Raw genomic sequence first — 19235 nt, 5'->3', positions numbered from 1 at the left:
CCCAGCCCCTCTAGACGGTCCAGAAGGATGTTATGGTTGATGGTATCAAAGGCCGCTGAGAGATCCAGCAGAACTAGGAAACAGCTCTCAACTTTGTCCCTAGGCCACCAGAGATCATCAACCAGTGCGATGATGGAAGGGATCCAAATGGTCCGCTTCTTCCAGGCGTGCCTGGAGTTGTTCAGCAACCACTCGCTCAATCACCTTGCCCAAGAATGGAAGTTTTGAGACTGGGCGATAGTTGGCCATATTGGCAGCATCTAAAGATGTTTTTTTAAGAAGCAGTTTGATAGCCGCCTCTTTCAGCAGGTCTGGGAAGGCTCCCTCACAGAGAGAAGCATTCACCACCCCGCGAAACTGGGAAACTGGGGTGTGTCAGTGTGCACAACACTTCCTGGCTCTATGGCAGCCCCTCTGAACAAGCCCCCCTGCCCCCCGCACACATGCAATGTGGGGCTCGCCTGTCCCTCCCTGCTGGCAACCTTGATACGACCAGGCTGACAAACCCCAGCCCACCTCTTGTCTCTTCCCGGCCTGCTCTTTAAACCCCTGTTTTGGCTGATACATTATTCCAGCGGAATCAAATATGCAAATTCCAACCTCTCCGAAATATACACGCCAACAGTAGGAAATGTATGGATGTGTGTGTATCTGGGGGGTGGGGTGGGGGGAGCGGTTCCTCAGTTAAAATTATCATTCTGCAGCTGTGTACTCTAAAAAGGAAAAACAAATAAAACCAAAAGGACAATATTGCTTTTGAACTGAGTAATTGGGGAGGAAATGCCGGTTGCCAAGAAAACACAGCAGGCAATTTTAGAAACTGACGTTTTAATACACAATGGGTTTCATGCATGGATTTGCTGTGATGCCGCCAGTTACAGTGGAGGTACAGCAGTGGTTTCACAAAACACAGGTTGTCCCACAAACTGTGACTTGTGTTTTCCAGCTGCTCTTGCCTTTGTAGCCTGGCGAGCATCTGGGTTGGGGTGGCCAAACAAACCATAGTTTTAAGGAAGGCAGCTAGGTTCCCACAGAACGCCAAGCCATAGTTGAAACTGTGATAGGAATTTTATGGTCTTAGATATATGGTAATGTTCATAAGTGTACCAACCAAGCACGTACATAGATCAGCACAGGAAGACCAACCAGGAACCATTTTGATTCCTAAACTGACCAAATGTTTTTGTCTTAAGGACGCATTTAAGATATGAATAGGGTATGAGCCTGTGACCTGGCCCAGGAACTAAGTATTTATCACTACAAAAGAATGGCCGGGCTCCCCCGGCAATCCAATTAAATAACCTGCCAGACAGGAGATAAACAACAACAGGAGGAAAACAATATTCAAATTTCTGTTTTAGACCGCCTTTTCTGTGATGTAGGTGTGATGTATCTGTGGGTGGTCTTAGGTTACATCCCTTCTGTGATGTATGTATGATGTTTCTGGGGGTGGTCTTCATCTACAGGGTAGCAATTTCAAAAGCCTTTATAAGGCCTTGCATGCCATTTTTCTGGGACCTCCTCCTCTCCTGCGGGTGAGGGGAGCACCCTGTTGCAACAGATCAATAAAGATCAAACTTACTAGCTGCTTTGCTTCTCAATATTCTCTGGTTGGCCTCTGTTATCTTCTCCTACCAATAGGGAACCTATGTAAGGACTCTATATGGGCTCTTGGATACCCCATAAGGGAAAAGGGCAGATTTTTGTTTACAACAAAAAAAACCCCAAGGTTTGTAAGCAAGCAACATACCGTAGGTTCACACATAACACTAAGCCATGCTTTAATAAACCATGGTTTGTCGATATGTGCAAACCAGGCAGTGAGAATCCGCTTCCAGATTTGGATTGCTGAGTACCTGTGGCCTGATTCTGGTCCTTGATGCTGTCTAGGTATCTGAAAAAAATCTTCAAAAGGCTGCAGTATTTTGGGGTGGGGCTTCTGGCCTTGCCATTCATTCCCCTGTTATCTGAAGCCACCCTCGCAGGTGGAGAAGGCACGCTGAAATCAGCGCTAATTTCTGGAGAGATCTTGCTGAAATCTTGCCGAAATCTTGTGAAATCTCACCGGACCCTGTGGCGAAGCAATGCGTGCCATCCCTGCATATATGACTACCACCCATTGCCTACCAAGACTTATCTCCCCTAACCATCACATCATTCCCCAAAGGGAAATTGGTTAGTAGTGTATTGCAGAAAATATAGCTAACTCTTCAGGAGTAATTGGCTTACTGTAGCAGGAGCTGTTGTGAGAACCAGACCACTTTCAGAAGTCGTATAGTACTGTTGCTTTGGGTGCAGAAAGCTGAGGTTTCTGTGGGGAAATTTGGACCATTTGCCAGAAATCCCAGGTCATCTGCAATTTTTATTTTATTTTTTTAAATAATAGCTCAGCCTTTGTCAAACCTCCAGCATTCCCACCTATAATGGGTTTCCCAATTGTGGGGTAGCCTAAAAAAATGTTTCTCTCTCAACAGGAACTTGGTGTGCATATTAGTGTTGCAAGAAATAATTCTGGGTGGTTCTTGTTAGATTTTATATACCGCCCTATACCCGCAGGTCTTAAAGATCACAGCAGAACCTAGTGATGAAGTTTAACCAATTTGGAAATGTTCTTACTTCCATGGCTTACTCCTGCAAAACAAGAGAGTTGTAGTTTTGAGAAGGCGGTAAGAATATTGCATGCTAGAGCTGCCTTTTAGATGTTTTGGACTACAACTCCCATGAGCACCAGCCAGCCGGCACCCCTTGCCCCTCACAGAGCTAAAATTCCCAGAGTTCCCTGGGAAGAAGGATCAGTTTGTTAACCCACTCTGGGAACTGTAGCTCCATGAGGGGAACAGGAGTCTGTTAAGATTGCTGGGAGTTGTTAGGAGATTGCCCCCAGAGAACTACAATTCCCAGAATTCCCAGGGAAGAGGGATTAGCTGTTAATCGAATCTGGGAACTCTATCTCTGGGAGGGGACTGGAAGATCTCCTCACAATCCTCAGCGCCTGTAACAAACTACAGTTCCCAGAATCCTTCGGGGGGAAGCCCTGACTGTCAAAATGACGCGATAGTACTTTAAACGCACGGTGCGAATGTGGCCTTAGTTTCATCACCAAACCTCTCGGTGGCACAAAACAAGAGAATGACGTTTCCGCAAAACGCTCTCCAACTGCTGGCTAGCCGTTGTGTTTGCTTGCGAACGAGCGACTGAAGCATCTGACAGAACTAGGCAAAGGAGAAACAACAGCAGCCCCCTAACCCACCCCAAATGCTCCCTTCGCTGGGATCTTAACGGCATCGCCGCTGCCAATTTCTGAATGCTCAGTTACTGCTCCATATGCGTACCCAACAGCTCTCTCTCTCTCTCCTTTGGACGCGATTTGAGAACAGCAGCTTACAGCATGTGAGGAAAAAGGCTGCTTTCATGGCAATCTGCTTATCGCACTCCACAGGAGATAAATGGATATCAGAATCGGGTTGGCAAGGAGGCTTCCTGTGGGACTGGTAAAATCTTAAATGGAAAGGGCAAAATGCTAGGAAACCCAAGAAATTCCTTTTGAAAGCCAGGTGGGCTGGAGGTCGGCAGGAGGGAGCCGAATCTTCAGCTAGGGTAGGAAACAGCAAGCTGATGAGTCTCGTTTTAATTACTCTGATTGCTTTGTCAATGCAATTATTATGTACACAGCTCCGAGAGCTCGTTGATTAAGTGGTTCACAAATGGTTCTAAATTGACAATTTCCAAGGCTGCTCTTCTGCCATTCTTAAAATTATAATGCTGCTCTTACGCCATTCTTTACTTGTTCTATTTTCCAAGTGCTACATTATACAGCATCTCAGGGACTGTCTCTCCCCATATGAACCGGCCCAGACCCTGTCTGTGAACATTAATCCAGCTCTGGGAGGTGGCAACACGAGAACAGGCCTTTTCCACAGTGGCTCCCCACTTGTGGAATGCGCTCCCCGGTGTGGCTCGCCTGGCACCACTGTTACATATCTTTAGGTTCTCAGCAAAAACACGCAGGAGCTGAGCATCATTGCGCCTCTTCCTATTTGTGATTCCCAGCTCCAGCATTTACTGCCTCCAACAGTAAAGAGGTAGAAAACAGCTACAGTCATACCTTGGGTCACAGACGCTTAGGTTGCGTTTTTTCAGGTTACGGACCACCGAAACCTGGAAGTACCGGAATGGGTTACTTCCAGGTTTCGGCAGTTGTGCATGCGCGGAAGTGCTAATCAGCCCTGAGTGCTCACTAGAAGGACAGATCCTGAAGCTGAGGCTCCAATACTTTGGCCACCTCATGAGAAGAGAAGACTCCCTGGAAAAGACCCTGATGTTGGGAAAGATGGAGGGCACAAGGAGAAGGGGACGATGGAGGATGAGATGGTGGGACAGTGTTTGCGAAGCTACCAGCCTGAGTTTGACCAAACTGCGGGAGGCAGTGGAAGACAGGAGTGCCTGGCGTGCTCTGGTCCAGGGGGTCACGAAGAGTCGGAAACGACTAAACAACAACAACAACAGAAGTGCTAAATTGCGCTTTGCGCATGCACAGAAGTGCCGAATCGCAACCCACGCGGGTTGCGAACATGCATCCCGCACGGATCACGTTCGCAACCCGAGTGTCCACTATATTGTGGCTTGTAGCCTTATCCTGCAAGAACTTACCTAATGCGAGAGACGTATTTATGAAAATCAAGGAATCCAAAGTTACATTTTTGCTCCAGTGCAAACATGCTTAATGGAGAGGTTCCCTGCTGTTTGCTATTCCTTTTAAATAGGCCTTTCATAACCAACTCTGCCTTTCAGCCAAGCTCAATCCAGTGAGATGTACAATAAGGAAACAACCTTTTTGCTTGCCTGACCTCTTTAAGTTTCCTTTTTATTAATGCCTACTCTGAGTGGCCAGGAGCGGGCAGCTGGGCTTGGCAGGCGGATGGGAACCTTCGCTGAGAGAGGGGCACACTCAGAAGTCTCAGTCTGGCCTGAGATTCCTGGGGGATTCGTTTTAAGTTGAGCATTTTGACAAGATGCCAGTTCTGATTTTACAAGATCCCTGGAGAAGAACCACACCTTCCAGCGAGGAGCTGATCGTTACTAATCTTCACTTGACAAATGAAGATGTAGTAATGATCCCAGGAACAACAAGATATTTTTCAAAGAGAACCATTTATATATGGAACGGAGAAGACTGAAAGAGAGAGAGAATATGAATATATAATAAACTGGTGGTCTGAAATGTTTTGTGTCCTTCTCTCCCCTGCTGTGCGGCAGATCACAACAGGAAGAGGCAAAGATTTATGCTGGCTTTATTGCAATTCAGTTTCAAAAATACTCTCTCTCTCTCTCTCATCCCACTGCCTCGTGCTGGGCGAAATACTGAAATGATGTATTAATAGCTTCGAAAGAAACTGTGTTCCTGCAGGCAGGGAGAGAGAAGAGGTGGCCTTTGTGGAAGTAGGAAGCTACAGTCAAAACATACTAAATATGTCTGGTTCTAAGTTGGAGCACGTAATGGATGCTTCCTGTGAAAGGCTTTTCTGTGTGCTGCTCTGGGGACAAGTTGGCAAATCCTGCGTTTTGCCACCAGGTTTCCACCACTATGTTAACACTAGAAGTCAGGGGAACCCAGTGAAGCTGAATGTTGGAGATTCAGGCCAGATATAAACATATAAAAGTACATATGCACCAACCTAAGGTAAAGGTAAAGGATCCCTGACAGTTAAGTCCAGTCGCAGATGACTCTGGGGCTGCGGCGCTCATCTCGCTTTACAGGCTGAGGGAGACGGCATTAGTCCACAGACAGCTTCCGGGTCATGTGGCCAGCATGGCTAAGCTGCATCTGGCGCAACAGAACATCGACACCAGAGCAGCACGTGGAAACGCTGTTTACCTTCCCGCCAGAGCGGTACCTATTTATCTACTTGCACTGGTGTGCTTTCGAACTGCTAGGTGGGCTGGAGCTGGGACTGAACAATGGGAGCTCACCCCATCGTGGGGATTCGAACCGCCGACCTTCTGATCGGCAAGCCCAAGAGGCTCAGTGGTTTCGACCACAGCGCCACCCGCATCCCCGGCCACCAACCTAGGTGGCTTCAAAGGAGAACGAGACACGTCCATAGAGGAGATGGCTATCAATGTCTACTAGCTATGCTGACTATCTTCTCCCTTTCCTTGTTGGAGACAGTCTCTCTGTAAATGTTCCGTTATAACCAGTCCTTTGGCCGATTAAACATTCTATACCTTTAAAATGTGTTTGCATGTGCGTGTGCTTTTATTGTGTCTTTTTTGTTCTCATTTTGTATTTTTATGTTGTGAACTGCCCTGTGATCTTTGGATCTAGGGCGGTATACAAATTTAATTAATAATACTATTAATAATATACTGCTCACCTTTCGCGGTGGGTGATGGTGCGGCCGGGCATCTGGGTCCTTGTAGTGAACCGGCTCGGGGGCAGGGGATTGATGCCCCTCCCCGCCAACACTGGCTGCATCACCCCTGCCTGGCGAATCTATGCCCACGGGGTATGTGGACGTGGGTATTTCAAACCACGGCACAGCTGGGAGCTTCCCTTTCTCACCTCCTTGCAAGATAATAATAGTAATACAGTTGTACCTCGAGTTACAGATGCTTCAGGTTACAGACTCCACTAACCCAGAAATAGTACCTCGGGTTAAGAACTTTGCTTCAGGATGAGAACAGAAATTGCGTGGCGGCGGCAGTGGGAGGCCCCATTAGCTAAAGTGGTACCTCAGGCTAAGAACGGTTTCAGGTTAAGAACAGACCTCCAGAACAAATTAAGTTCTTCACACGAGGTACCACTGTACTAATGGGCAAAGGTAAGGTAAAGGTAAAGGACCCCTGGACAGTTGAGTCCAGTCAAAGGCAACTATGGGGTTGCGGCGCTCATCTCGCTTTCAGGCCAAGGGAGCTGGTGTTTGTCTGCAGACAGCTTTCCGGGTCATGTGGCCAGCAGGACTAAACCGCTTCTGGTGCAGGAGGACACCATGACGGAAGCCAGAGCGCACGGAGATGCAGTTTACCTTCCCGCCACAGCAGTGCCTATTTATCTACTTGCGCTGGTGTGCTTTCGAACTGCTGGGTTGTCAGGAGCTGGGACAGAGCAACAGGAGCTCACCCCGTCGTGGGGATTCGAATCGCCGATCTTCCGATCGGCAAGCCCAAGAGGCTCGGTGGTTTACTAATACTAATACAGTGGTACCTCGGGTTACATACGCTTCAGGTTACATACACTTCAGGTTACAGACTCTGCTAACCCAGAAATAGTACCTCGGGTTAAGAACTTTGCTTCTGGATGAGAAGAGAAATCATGCTCTGGTGGCGCGGCAGTAGCGGGAGGCCCCATTAGCTAAAGTGGTGCTTCAGGTTAAGAACAGTTTCAGGTTAAGAACGGACCTCCAGAACAAATTAAGTTCTTAACCCGAGGTACCACTGTACTAATACTAATATAGGCAACTCCTGTTTCAGGTGCGATCGCACACAGGTATGCAGCACCGAACCCAGAAATGACTCGGAAATGTCATAAAGATGTCACTGAAAGGTCACTTAAAGGGCAGAACGGGGTGTTTGCATGCTTTTTTGATGGGTGTCCAATTTCACACAATTTCAAGCAAGGGCAGCAGGACCTGGAACAACACAGCCCCCGTGAAAACCGGGAGTTGCTTGTATGCTTCTGAACATCCTTGAGGGAATCGCAGGCAAATGGGGTGAGCGCTGCTCCCCTCAGTTCCTGCTTGAAACAGACCCCATGGGTGTCTGCTTGGCCTCTGCGAGAACAGAGCGCTGGACTAGTTGGGTCTTTGGGTCCGATCCGGCAGAGCTCTTCTGGCGCTCCCCTCGGCGCTGCTTGCACGTTTCCATCACTTGGAAGTAAACAAAAGCTCATGATTCTAAAATTTTGTCTAAAATGTATAAATTGCTGCTTGAATGGCATTTGAAGGATGAGGAGGTTAAGTCGGTTATGATCCACTGGGCCAAAGATTTTGGGTATAATATACAGCTGAGTGATTGGGTAAAATTATGGAAAGAAGGTTTAAAATTTACTGCATGCAATGCCCTAAAAGAAAATGTGATGAAAATGATGTATAGATGGTATATTACACCTGTCAAGTTAGTGAAAATGTATAAAGTCAGTAATAAATGTTGGAAATGTAAAGAAAAAGAGGGAACATTCTATCACATGTGGTGGGAATGTAAAAAGGTGAAATGCTTCTGGGAGATGATATATAATGAAATGAAAAAAATGTTGAAATATACATTTATAAAGAAACCAGAAGCATTTTTACTGGGCATTGTTGGGAGTGATATAAACAGAAAGGAATATAAGCTCTTTTTATATGCAATAACAGCAGCAAGAATATTACTGGCCCAAAAATGGAAGTAAGAAGAACTACCGACGATTGAAGAATGGAGGATGAAGTTAATGGACTATGCAGAACTAGATAAACTAACAGGAAGGATTTGAAACCGGCGGGACCAGAAATTCACGGAAGACTGGAGTAAATTTAAAAAGTATTTGTGAAGATCAGACAACGTTTGTAGGTTTGCAAGAAGTTTTGTGAGGAGTATTATTGGAAGTATTGCAAAATTCGAGAATGGGAGGATTTGTTAAGAGATGTAAAGGCAATATAAAGTTAAGAAATGCATAAAAAGTGGTTAAAACGGTGGATCATCAGAGGTGCTGATGGAAGTCTAAAAAGATTGTATAAGTGATAAGTTTTGCGGTACATTTTTTAATTTATATGTTAAAATCAACTGCATTCTTTCCGCAGCTTCCCTTTCCTCCTTTTATCTTTTTCTTTTCTTTTTTTTAACAAAGTAATAAAGGTAAAGGGTAAAGGGACCCCTGACCATTAGGTCCAGTCGTGACCGACTCTGGGGTTGCGGTGCTCATCTCGCTTTACTGGCTGAAGAAGCCAGCGCACAGCTTCCGGGTCATGTGGCCAGCATGACTAAGCCGCTTCTGGCGAACCAGAGCAGCGCACGGAAACGCCGTTTACCTTCCCGCCAGAGTGGTACCTATTTATCTACTTGCACTTTGACGTGCTTTCGAACTGCTAGGTTGGCAGGAGCAGGGAGCGAGCAACAGGAGCTCACCCTGTCACAGGGATTCAAAAAGCCAACCTTCTGATCAGCAAGTCCTAGGCTCTGTGGTTTAACCCACAGCGCCACCTGCATCCATATATATATATGTGTGTGTATATATATATATATATATGGAAGTAAACAAAAGCTCAGTAAGAACCAGTGAAGGAGCCTTGCCTTGGTGCAGGCCCTCCCCACAAGCCGAGCGTGCAGAAAAACTCCCTTTTCCAGAGTGGCTTCCTTAAGCGCACGCTTCGTGCCACAAAACCTTGCTCTGAAAGGGGGAGACTCTGCAAACCCCTCAGTGGAACCGAGAGCTGCGTGCTGGCCCGAGTGAACCGGGCCAGGAGCAGAACGCCCTCATTGTACGGAGCCAGGAAGTGCCTTGGGGCTGGGATAAGGGCTGTTTGTGCAGGGGAGGCAGCCTGGAGAGAACGCGGAGTGAAAGAGGAAAGACAACTCACACAGCAGGCTCCTTCGGTGGGAAAGGCTGCCCCGTGCCAGGGGAGAGGCGAAACAGAAGGACGTTTGTGCAGAGGGGGGCGGGCGGGAGGCAGGCTCAGATGGGGCAGGGGGCAGCCGAAAGGAACCCGGATGACAATGACGAACTTTATGACCTGCCCTTTGCCAGCAGGTCCCAGGGCGGACTGTGAACGTTTGAATTTCAGAACGAAAAAACTGCCCAGAACATCTTTAAACAGCCATGGCTTCCCCCAGAGAATCCAGTTTGCAAAGGGTACTAAGAGTTGCAAAACTCCTGAGAGTTTTAGGTTGCTAATATTGTAAGAATGTATAAATATATAATATGAAAATCAATAAAAACAATTGCAAAAAAGTGGATAGGCCAGTTTGAAACAAAAACAGTTGTTGATATTATTATTATTATTATTATTATTATTATTATTATTATTATTATATTGAATTTATATATCACCCTATACCCAGAAGTCTCAGGGTGGTTCACAGAAAAGATCACAATATATAAAATAAAAACAATAACAATAACGCTCCCCCCAAAAGGAGCCATATTTTAAAAGGCCATAGGATATCCATCAGATCAACCAAAGGCCTGGTTAAAAAGGAATGTTTTTGCCTGGTGCCTAAAGGTGTTTAATGAAGGCACCAGGTGGACTTCCCTGGAGAGAGCATCCCACAGACAGGGAGCCACTGCAGAGAAGGCCCCGTTCTCATGTTGCCACCCTCCGGACCTCTCGAGGAGGGGGCACACGAAGAAGGGCCTCAGAAGATGATCTCAGGGTCCGAGTGGGTTTATATGGAAAGAGGCGGTCCTTGAGGGATTGGGGTGCTGAGCCATTTATGGCTTTATAGGTCAAAACCAGCACTTTGAATTGGGCCCGGAAACTAATTGGCAGCCAGTGCAGTTGGACCAGGATCGGTGTAATATGAACAAACCGTCTTGCTCTGGTGAGCAGCCTGGCCGCTGAATTCTGCACCAGCTGAAGTTTCCAAACCATCTTCAGAGGTATAAGAGTTGTTAGAGACGCATTCCCGACAGGTAGTTCCTCTTCCCAGGGAACTCCGGGAACTATAGCTGCATGAGGGGTGCAGATGGCAACCTAGGGTTCCCGCAATGCCTCCCTTCGCCCTGACAGATCCACCTGGCAGAAAACACGCCTGATTTTCCAAGCGCCTCTGCTGCACTTCTCCTGAAGTCGGCCAAGCTAAGAACAGGGTTTTTTTCCCCCTCATTCATGTGCCCTTTAAAATTTCAGTCATTTGTGAAGCAACTTGGGTGTGGTGCCCTAGGATTTTAATTCAAAATAAAAACCCAGAAGGGGATTCGAACCCTGGTCCGACTTGGGAATTTGGGTCAATGCACTACAACATGAGCACTTCGAACCCATTTCTGCTTCAAAGGTACTCTTAAAGAGCCCCTTTAAAAAGATAAAACCTCGATCACTACCCCAGGCCAGATATGGAGACAGGATGTTTTTTTTTGGGGGGGGGGGGAGAGAAAGTCCAGATTGGAAAATAGCTTCGGTTATTTTTAGGTCACCTCGACCCAAAGCAGTTTAATTGCCATCAATATTAATTATCACTACTGTTAATTATTGTCATGAAGCGAGTAGTAGTTCTCGCAAGCGTCTGTCGTTATGAATTAACTCGTCTTTAAGGTGTGCCACGAGACTCTCTCTTTTTTTTTTTCTTTTGCAAAGGATGGGATCCTAACCCCAATTACCTAGGAGTAAGCTCCATTTAATTCAATGGGAATGACTCCTTTTTTTTTAAAAAAAAAAAAGATTTTTCATAATACATTGCAATAAAAGAGCGAACTAATCTAAACAAAAACAAAGAACCAAGAGAAAAGGGGGCAGGGAATATATAAAGTCCTCCTTCACAGGTAGATCTTAACTTGGCGTCTCCAGGTAGAGATAGAGAATGCCTCCTTCCTGAGTCCCCAGAGAATCTCAGCCAGACACTGTGGACCATCATTTGACAATGACGATCTTGGGCTGATGAGAGTTCTATTTAAGGATGGCTGAATCTATCCATTTATCCATTTCGGTTCCTCGGTTTCTCATTTTTCCAAAGTTCAGTTTAGTTGGCCCCCTCTCCATGTCAGTTTGTGATTCAAATTCAACAACAGGGCAAGGAAACATTTCAGAAAGAATGGGGAAAATTTATGTCGTATATAGGAAAGATAAGATGAAATAGTGAAACCAGTAGAATTGGAAATAAACCTTGTAACGGGAAAGATTAAGAAAAGTGATGGATAATGAAAATAATAAGAAGCAAAATGTATAAGGAAGGTAATATAACTAACAGTGGTTGTAAATGAATACAGAGAGACAACAAGAATTGAAGTATAAATGTAAAATGTAATACAATATGTGTATGTGGAGTACCTAATTGAAAAACTAATATTGATTATTTGGGGGGGGGGGAGAAACCCTACGATTCTATGAAATTTATTCATTCATTGTAAAGTTGCAAGAAAGGAGGTTCAAACTAAACAGCAGGAAGAACTTTCTGATGGTCAGAGTTGCTTGACAGGGGAAAGGTTGGGAAGTTGTGGACTCTCCTTCCTTGGGGGTTTTTAAGAAGAGGTTTGATGGACATCTGTCATGGATGCTTTGGCTGAGATTCCTGCATTGCAGGGGGTTGGACTAGATGACCCTCAGGGTCCCTTCCAACTCTACGATTCTATGATTATGCCATGCAAACAACAAAACAAAAAGCCACTGGATTGGAAATATACACTGCAATGAACTGGTGAAGCTACAATATTCCTTTGTTTTTGTTGCAGTCACCAGACATGGCGACTCCTCTGGAAGCAGCACAAACAGTGCCAATTTAAATCAGGAGTGGGGCAGCTGTGGGTCTCTGATTGTTGTCCAATACCAGCTCCCATGCCTAACCATTGGGTAGGTAAAAGAGCCCAGGAGGGTTAAGTCCAGTCAAAGGCGACTCTGGGGTTGCGGCGCTCATCTCGCTTTTCAGGCCGAGAGAGCCGGCATTTGTCCGCAGACAGCTTTCCGGGTCATGTGGCCAGCAGGACTAAACTGCTTCTGGTGCAACAGAACACAGTGACAGAACCCAGAACGCATGGAAAGGCCGTTTACCTTCCCACCGCAGTGGTACCTATTTATCTACTTGCGCTGGTGTGCTTTCGAACTGCTACGTTGGCAGGAGCTGGGACAGGGCAACGGGAGCTCATTCCATCATGGAGATCCGAACTGCCGACCTTCTGATAGGCAAGAAGCAAAGCTGTCAACTTTTCCCTTTTCTTGCGAAGAATCCTATTCGGAATAAGGGAATTTCCCTTTAAAAAAAGGGAAATGTTGACAGCTATGGCAAGAAGCACTCTGAACACTCTAAAGTGTCATAGGTAAAGGTAAAGGGAACCCTGACCATTAGGTCCAGTTAAAGGTGACTATGGGGTGTGGCGCTCATCTCGCTTTCAGGCCAATGGAGCTGGCGTTTGTCCACAGATAGCTTTCTGGGTCATGTGGCCAGCAGGACTAAACCGCTTCTGGCGCAACGGGACACTGTGATGAGTGCTAGAATGCATGGAAACGCCATTTACCTTCCTGCCGCAGCAGTACCTATTTATCTACTTGCACTGGCGTGCTTTCGAACTGCTAGGTTGACAAGAGCTGGGCCAGAGCAACGGGGATTTGAACTGCCGACCTTCTGATCGGCAAGCCCCAGAGGCTCAGTGGTTTAGACCACAGCGCCACCCACGTCCCCACTGAAATGAACGAATACCCTGGAGTCCTCAGACAACTTAGAGAACTGGGCCAAAACAAACAAGATGAATTTTAACAGGGAGAAATGTAAAGTATTGCACTTGGGCAAAAAAAAATGAGAGGCACAAATACAAGATGGGTGACACCTGGCTTGAGAGCAGTACATGTGAAAAGGATCTAGGAGTCTTGGTTGACCACAAACTTGACATGAGCCAACAGTGTGACGCGGCAGCTAAAAAAGCCAATGCAATTCTGGGCTGCATCAATAGGAGTATAGCATCTAGATCAAGGGAAGTAATAGTGCCACTGTATTCTGCTCTGGTCAGACCTCACCTGGAGTACTGTGTCCAGTTCTGGGCACCACAGTTCAAGAAGGACACTGACAAACTGGAACGGGTCCAGAGGAGGGCAACCAAAATGGTCAAAGGCCTGGAAACGATGCCTTGTGAGGAACGGCTAAGGGAGCTGGGCATGTTTAGCCTGGAGAAGAGGAGGTTAAGGGGTGATAGGATAGCCATGTTCAAATATATAAAAGGATGTCACACAGAGGGGGGAGAAAGGTTGTTTTCTGCTGCTCCAGAGAAGCGGACACGGAGCAATGGTTCCAAACTACAAGAAAGAAGATTCCACCTAAACATTAGGAAGAACTTCCTGACAGTAAGAGCTGTTTGACAGTGGAATTTGCTGCCAAGGAGTGTGGTGGAGTCTCCTTCTTTGGAGGTCTTTAAGCAGAGGCTTGACAACCATATGTCAGGAGTGCTCTGATGGTGTTTCCTGCTTGGCAGGGGGTTGGACTCGATGGCCCTTGTGGTCTCTTCCAACTCTATGATTCTATGAACTCTCACTAGGCTTCTCCAGGAGAAGTTGCTGCTGCATTTAGATCTTTGCAGCAACTTGGTGCAACACAGGAGACCTACACAATTCCACTCCCTCCTTCCTTGCTTGGAACCCTAATGGATGTTTGTTACCATGGCTGTTGCCACGTTCTGAAAACCTTTGAATAACAATATTTGTTTAGGAATAGGAAGTGGGACGGGACATGCAAACCTGCCAGAATGGCCACAGCAGGGATCATTCGGCTTGTAACTTAAAGGGTTAATACAATGCTAGGTAAGCCCACTTAGCCAAGGGATGGTGGTGGAGGGGTTGCTTAGCAACCAGGGATGCTTGACAGAGGCAACACGTGCTCTGATTGATTGGCTGCGTAGCTGTGACATTCCTCTAGCTGCCTAACTGAAGCTGACCCTGTTCTCCACCAGCCCAGACCCTAATTTAGGCATGGCTTCTTTCCCCTCGAATTATGCGCTGTTTTGTCCAAGTTTGCTCAGTGCGGTGCTACTGGGGGAAATGGAAAGAGCCCTCCCGCAGGCCCCCCCCCCCAAGACCGCCAGCCGGGACTTACTTGTGCCCGTGCCCGTTCCGATCGTGTTGATTGTCGCGGGGACGGAAGAGGAGGAATAGAGAGGGAGGTGGCCGTTCTCGCAGCCCAGGTTCTTATCCTGCCAGCTCGAGGCGTTGATGCAGATGCCGGAGTCCCGCGAACTCTGCCACCCGTTGAGCTTATCGTCCGAGTTCTGTCTTTGGTGATAGTAGTGCGACGGCCCGTAATCGACCGAGTCGGACCGGCCCCTGCCCTGGCTCCCGTAGGTGCCCAGCGATGTGCGGTCCTCCAGGTGGTTCAGCCACATGGCCAGGGCACTCCTGTCCTCCAGGGACGTGGCGGGGTGGATCAGGGCATAAGACAGGAGCTGCCTGCTCTCCTCTATGTGCTGGTTGTGTTCGATGGAGTGAGCCAGGATTTTAGGAAGGAGCTTCATGTACTCAACTTTCGCCTCGATGTTCCCCGGCTTCAGCAGAGGCAGGTGGGTCAGCAGGAGCGAAATCACCTTGTCCTTTGATTCCTGCTGCCACTGGTTAATGATTCCTGTTGCGCCAGGGAAGGGGGGGGGGGGAGTAAAGGGGCAGGAGAAAGAGAGTTGTGAAATCAGCAAACCGCCCGAGTGAGAAAATAAGGAGATTCAGACGCACCGAGGCGGCTTTGCGAGGCCGATCCCCGCAGAACAAGCAGCGACGCAGTCTAGTTCTTTTTCCCTCCTCCCACAAAGCGGAAGAAGAAAAGGGAGTGCAAAACCAAACCAAAGAGGTGACTTGATCTCTCTGCTGGGAGCGTGCAGACTTCTGAGTCACACAGAACGCCATGCGCTGGTTTTCTCAGCCTGTTATTGCAATCAGGAAGATTAAAGAAATTTAATAGATGACATAACATTTTAATAAATAGAATAATAGGTTGGGGGAGGGGGGATTACAGTCATACCTCGGGTTACAGACACTTTGTGTTGTGTGATTTCGGGATGCACACCGTGCCGAACCCAGAAGTACCGAAACAGGTTACTTCTGGGTTTTGGCGCTCGCGCATGCACAGAAGTGCTAAATCGTGCTTTGCACATGTGCAGAAGCGCCGAATCGTGACCCGCATGTGCGCAGACGCAGCGCTGCGGGTTGCGGATACTGCAGGTTGCGAACACACTTCCCGCACGGATCACATTTGCAACCCGAGCGTCCACTGTATTGGATTGTTTTTGGTTTTTTCTGCTTTTTTATATTGCAGTTTTGTGTTGCGAACCGCCCTGAGGCCGACGGGCATAGGACAGTATACAAAATAAGTAAAATAAAAATAACGAATAAAATAAAGAAATCACACCTGTGTCAGCTGCACTGTTGCCCCTGGCACAAGATACAGTCAGAAAAGATATACGAGGGTCACTGACCCACACAGACCTGTACTGATCATTTGTGGGCCAGGGGAAGAAAATAATTACTTACCTGTTACACACCCTGATTATTTTATATTTGGGGTTTTTTATGGTGGATATAACAAATTCAGAATTAACAACTGCTAGGTTGACGGAGCAGGTACCGAGCAACGGGAGCTCACCCCGTCGTGGGGATTCGAACCGCCAACCTTCTGATCAGCAAGTCCTAGGCTCTGTGGTTTAACCCATAGTGCCACCCGTGTCCCCAGAACCATTCATAATTCTCATTGCCATTCTGGGTTGTCCAGGTTTACACCCACCATCGTTGCCCTTGTCCTAACATTGTGCAAATTCCACTTGGAAAGCTGACACAGAGCCAAATGTCTCTGCATGGGGGTTATGGCAGGTTCACAGATAAAAGTGGGGGCAGAAAGGCAAGGAGCTGCTGCAGAAGGAAGGAAGGAAGCGGAAAGCTGTGTAGGAGAAAAAGAATGGCAAGCATCTTGGTCCAGAGGCACATTTGTCCTTAAATCTCCCAAACCCACACAGTCCTATGGCGGTCATGCAACCGCCTCCGACATCACACGCATGCCCCAAATACACAGAGTTCTCTCTTCCTGTTTCATGGCCGACAATGCTGTCCCCCCAACCCCCGGCACAAAACGCCGCTGAAAATCCAACTAGCCATATCAGGGTAGCTTCTAATCAGATCTAAAACACACACACAGCCTTCAAGAAGTCTTTCAGACACTGGTTCCTGAATTTCTTTTGGGGCACCGCTCTCTTGGTTCCATAAACTCACGCCAGTGCCCCCCCACCCTACAAAAAGCATTATTCCTAAACAGCTGTTTGCACGGCCCACCCAGGAAGATATTAGCACAATTAACAGCAACGGTGCTTTTATTCAAAATCCAATTACTGTATTTTTCTCTTTATAAGACGCACTTTCCCCCTCCTAAAAAGTAAAGGGAAATGTGTGTGTGTCTTATGGAGCGAATGCAGGCTGCGCAGCTATCCCAGAAGCCAGAACAGCAAGAGGGATCGCTGCGCAGCTTCTGGCTTCTGTCCCTTACTCCCGCAAAAGCCCCCAAGAGCCGCGTTCCCTTTCACGAGCGGCGCGGAGCATGTGTGCGGTGCTTGGGGGCTTTTCCCCGAGGAGGGAGAAGGGCAGCCCGTCAGTGACTGGAGCGCTGAGCAGAGCCTGGGATGCATACAGGCTCTGCTCAGCGCTCCCTTTAAAGAATGTTTATTTTCTTGCATTCCCCCTCTAAAAAAATAGGTGTGTCTTATGGAGCGAAAAATACGGTAAGACTATGTAGTTTAATTAATTCAACAAAACTGATGAACTTGATGATCCAGTGATACCAGCTATTCAAGGTCAAATAGTCCTGGAGCCTCCTTGCCTCTTAGCACCCCCCAGGTGATCCCACTGCCCCCAGGGGGTGGTACTGGTCACTTTGAGAAACACTGCTTTAGGACTTCCTAGATTTTTTATACCTGAGCACAGTGCTTTCTAGATTGAAACTGGAGGCACACTTCAAAATGCAATGTTTCCTGCATCCTCATCTCGAAGCAGCTGCGAGAGACTTCGGGAGTGCCAGCGCCTACCTTGGTCTCAGTACAGGGTGAGATCACTGGAGGCTCTGCTGCCTTTATGATATACAGTTGTATTTACATTTATACATACAAGGAGATGCAGGTGGCGCTGTGGGTTAAACCACAGAGCCTAGGACTTGCCGATCAGAAGGTCAGTGGTTCAAATCCCCATGACAGGGTGAGCTCCCATTGCTCGGTCCCTGCTCCTGTCAACCTAGCAGTTTGAAAGCACGTCAAAGTGCAAGTAGATAAATAGGTACCACTCGGGCAGGAAGGTAAACGGCGTTCCCGTGCACTGCTCTGGTTCGCCAGAAGCGGCTTAGTCATGCTGGCCACATGACCCGGAAGCTGTACGCCGGCTCCCTCAGCCAGTAAAGCGAGATGAGCATCGCAACCGCAGAGTCGGTAACGATTGGACCTAATGGTCAGGGCTCCCTTTACCTTTATATATACATACAAGCTGAGCATGAGATGTAGGGACTCACAGCATCGACAGTCCATCAGATCCTGCTTCCTCATTTGGATTCCAGGAAAGCCTCTTTGTGTCATAACTTGGGACTCAGTGCAGACAGCAAGTCAAGCTCCGGGTGAGACTAGTCCAGACTGCCCTCTGGCCTATGCTTCTGCTATCCCCCAGTTTCCAAAACTTAGGTCTCCAGCTATTGTTGGACTACAACTCCCATCATCCCTAGCTAGCAGGACCAGTTGCCAGAGATGATGGGAACTGTAGTCCAAGAACAGCTGGTGACCCAAGTTTGAGAAACCCAGTGCTATCCCTAGGACAGCGGTGGTGAACCTATGGCATGCATGCCAGAGGGGGCAATCAGAGCCATCTCTGTGGACACACGCGCTGTCACCCCAGCAGGGCCATAGCTAGGGGGTGAAACTGGTGCTCCAGGAGGCTCCTGGCCGCTTGCAGCATAGTCCCAGCACTGCTAGGGCACCATTTTCTATAACAACAACAATAATAATAATTTATTATTTATACCCCCAGCCACTCTGGGCGGCTTCCAACAAAACACTAAAATGCAATAACCTATTAAACATTAAAAGCTTCCCTAAATGGGGCTGCCTTTAGATGTTTTCTAAAAGTTTGGTAGTTATTTTTCTCTTTGATATCTGATGGGAGGGAGTTCCACAGGGCGGGCGCCAACACCGAGAAGGCCCTTTGTCTGGTTCCCTGTAACCTGGCTTCTTGCAGTGAGGGAATCGCCAGAAGGCCCTTGGAGCTGGACCTCAGTGTCTGGGCAGAACGATTGGGGTGGAGATGCTCCTTCAGGTATACTGGACCAAGGCCATTTAGGGGGTGGGGGGAGGAGGAGAGCAGGGCTTACACCAGGAAACTGCCGCTCCGTCCAAAGCCTGCACCACCACTACTCAAGTCACTGATCAAGCCCTTCTGCCACTTCAACCAAACCTGACGGCTGCCTCTGGGCTGGCTCCACCTCCCCGCCGTCAAGCTCGTTTGTGCCCAACCCGCCTTCCTGCTCTGCTCTTGGGCGCATTTAGACGCGGGTGGCGCTGTGGTCTAAACCACAGAGCCTAGGGCTTGCCGATCAGAAGGTCGGCGGTTCAAATCCCCACGACG

At 47.7% G+C, this 19235-nt stretch overlaps 2 protein-coding genes across 4 annotated transcripts in view; both read right to left on the bottom strand.

Moving 5' to 3' along the window:
- The window catches only part of CGRRF1 (cell growth regulator with ring finger domain 1), a 451182-nt gene that overhangs the window by 329806 nt on the left and 102141 nt on the right, over window positions 1-19235 (bottom strand). The window lies entirely within an intron of this gene.
- SAMD4A (sterile alpha motif domain containing 4A) overlaps window positions 1-19235 on the bottom strand; it is a 143691-nt gene that overhangs the window by 47594 nt on the left and 76862 nt on the right. For all 3 annotated transcript variants that reach the window (XM_083733969.1, XM_083733971.1, XM_083733970.1), the window contains one exon: window positions 14701-15222. In XM_083733969.1, the coding sequence (XP_083590095.1) occupies window positions 14701-15222 (522 nt within the window). The remainder of the gene's footprint in view (window positions 1-14700; window positions 15223-19235) is intronic.

Source organism: Podarcis gaigeae, assembly GCF_964106915.1.
Source record: "Podarcis gaigeae genome assembly, chromosome: 1".
NCBI classification, from domain to species: Eukaryota; Metazoa; Chordata; class Lepidosauria; order Squamata; family Lacertidae; genus Podarcis; species Podarcis gaigeae.
Note: the sequence above shows the minus strand (reverse complement) of the source record. Positions and strands in the feature narration are given on the sequence as shown.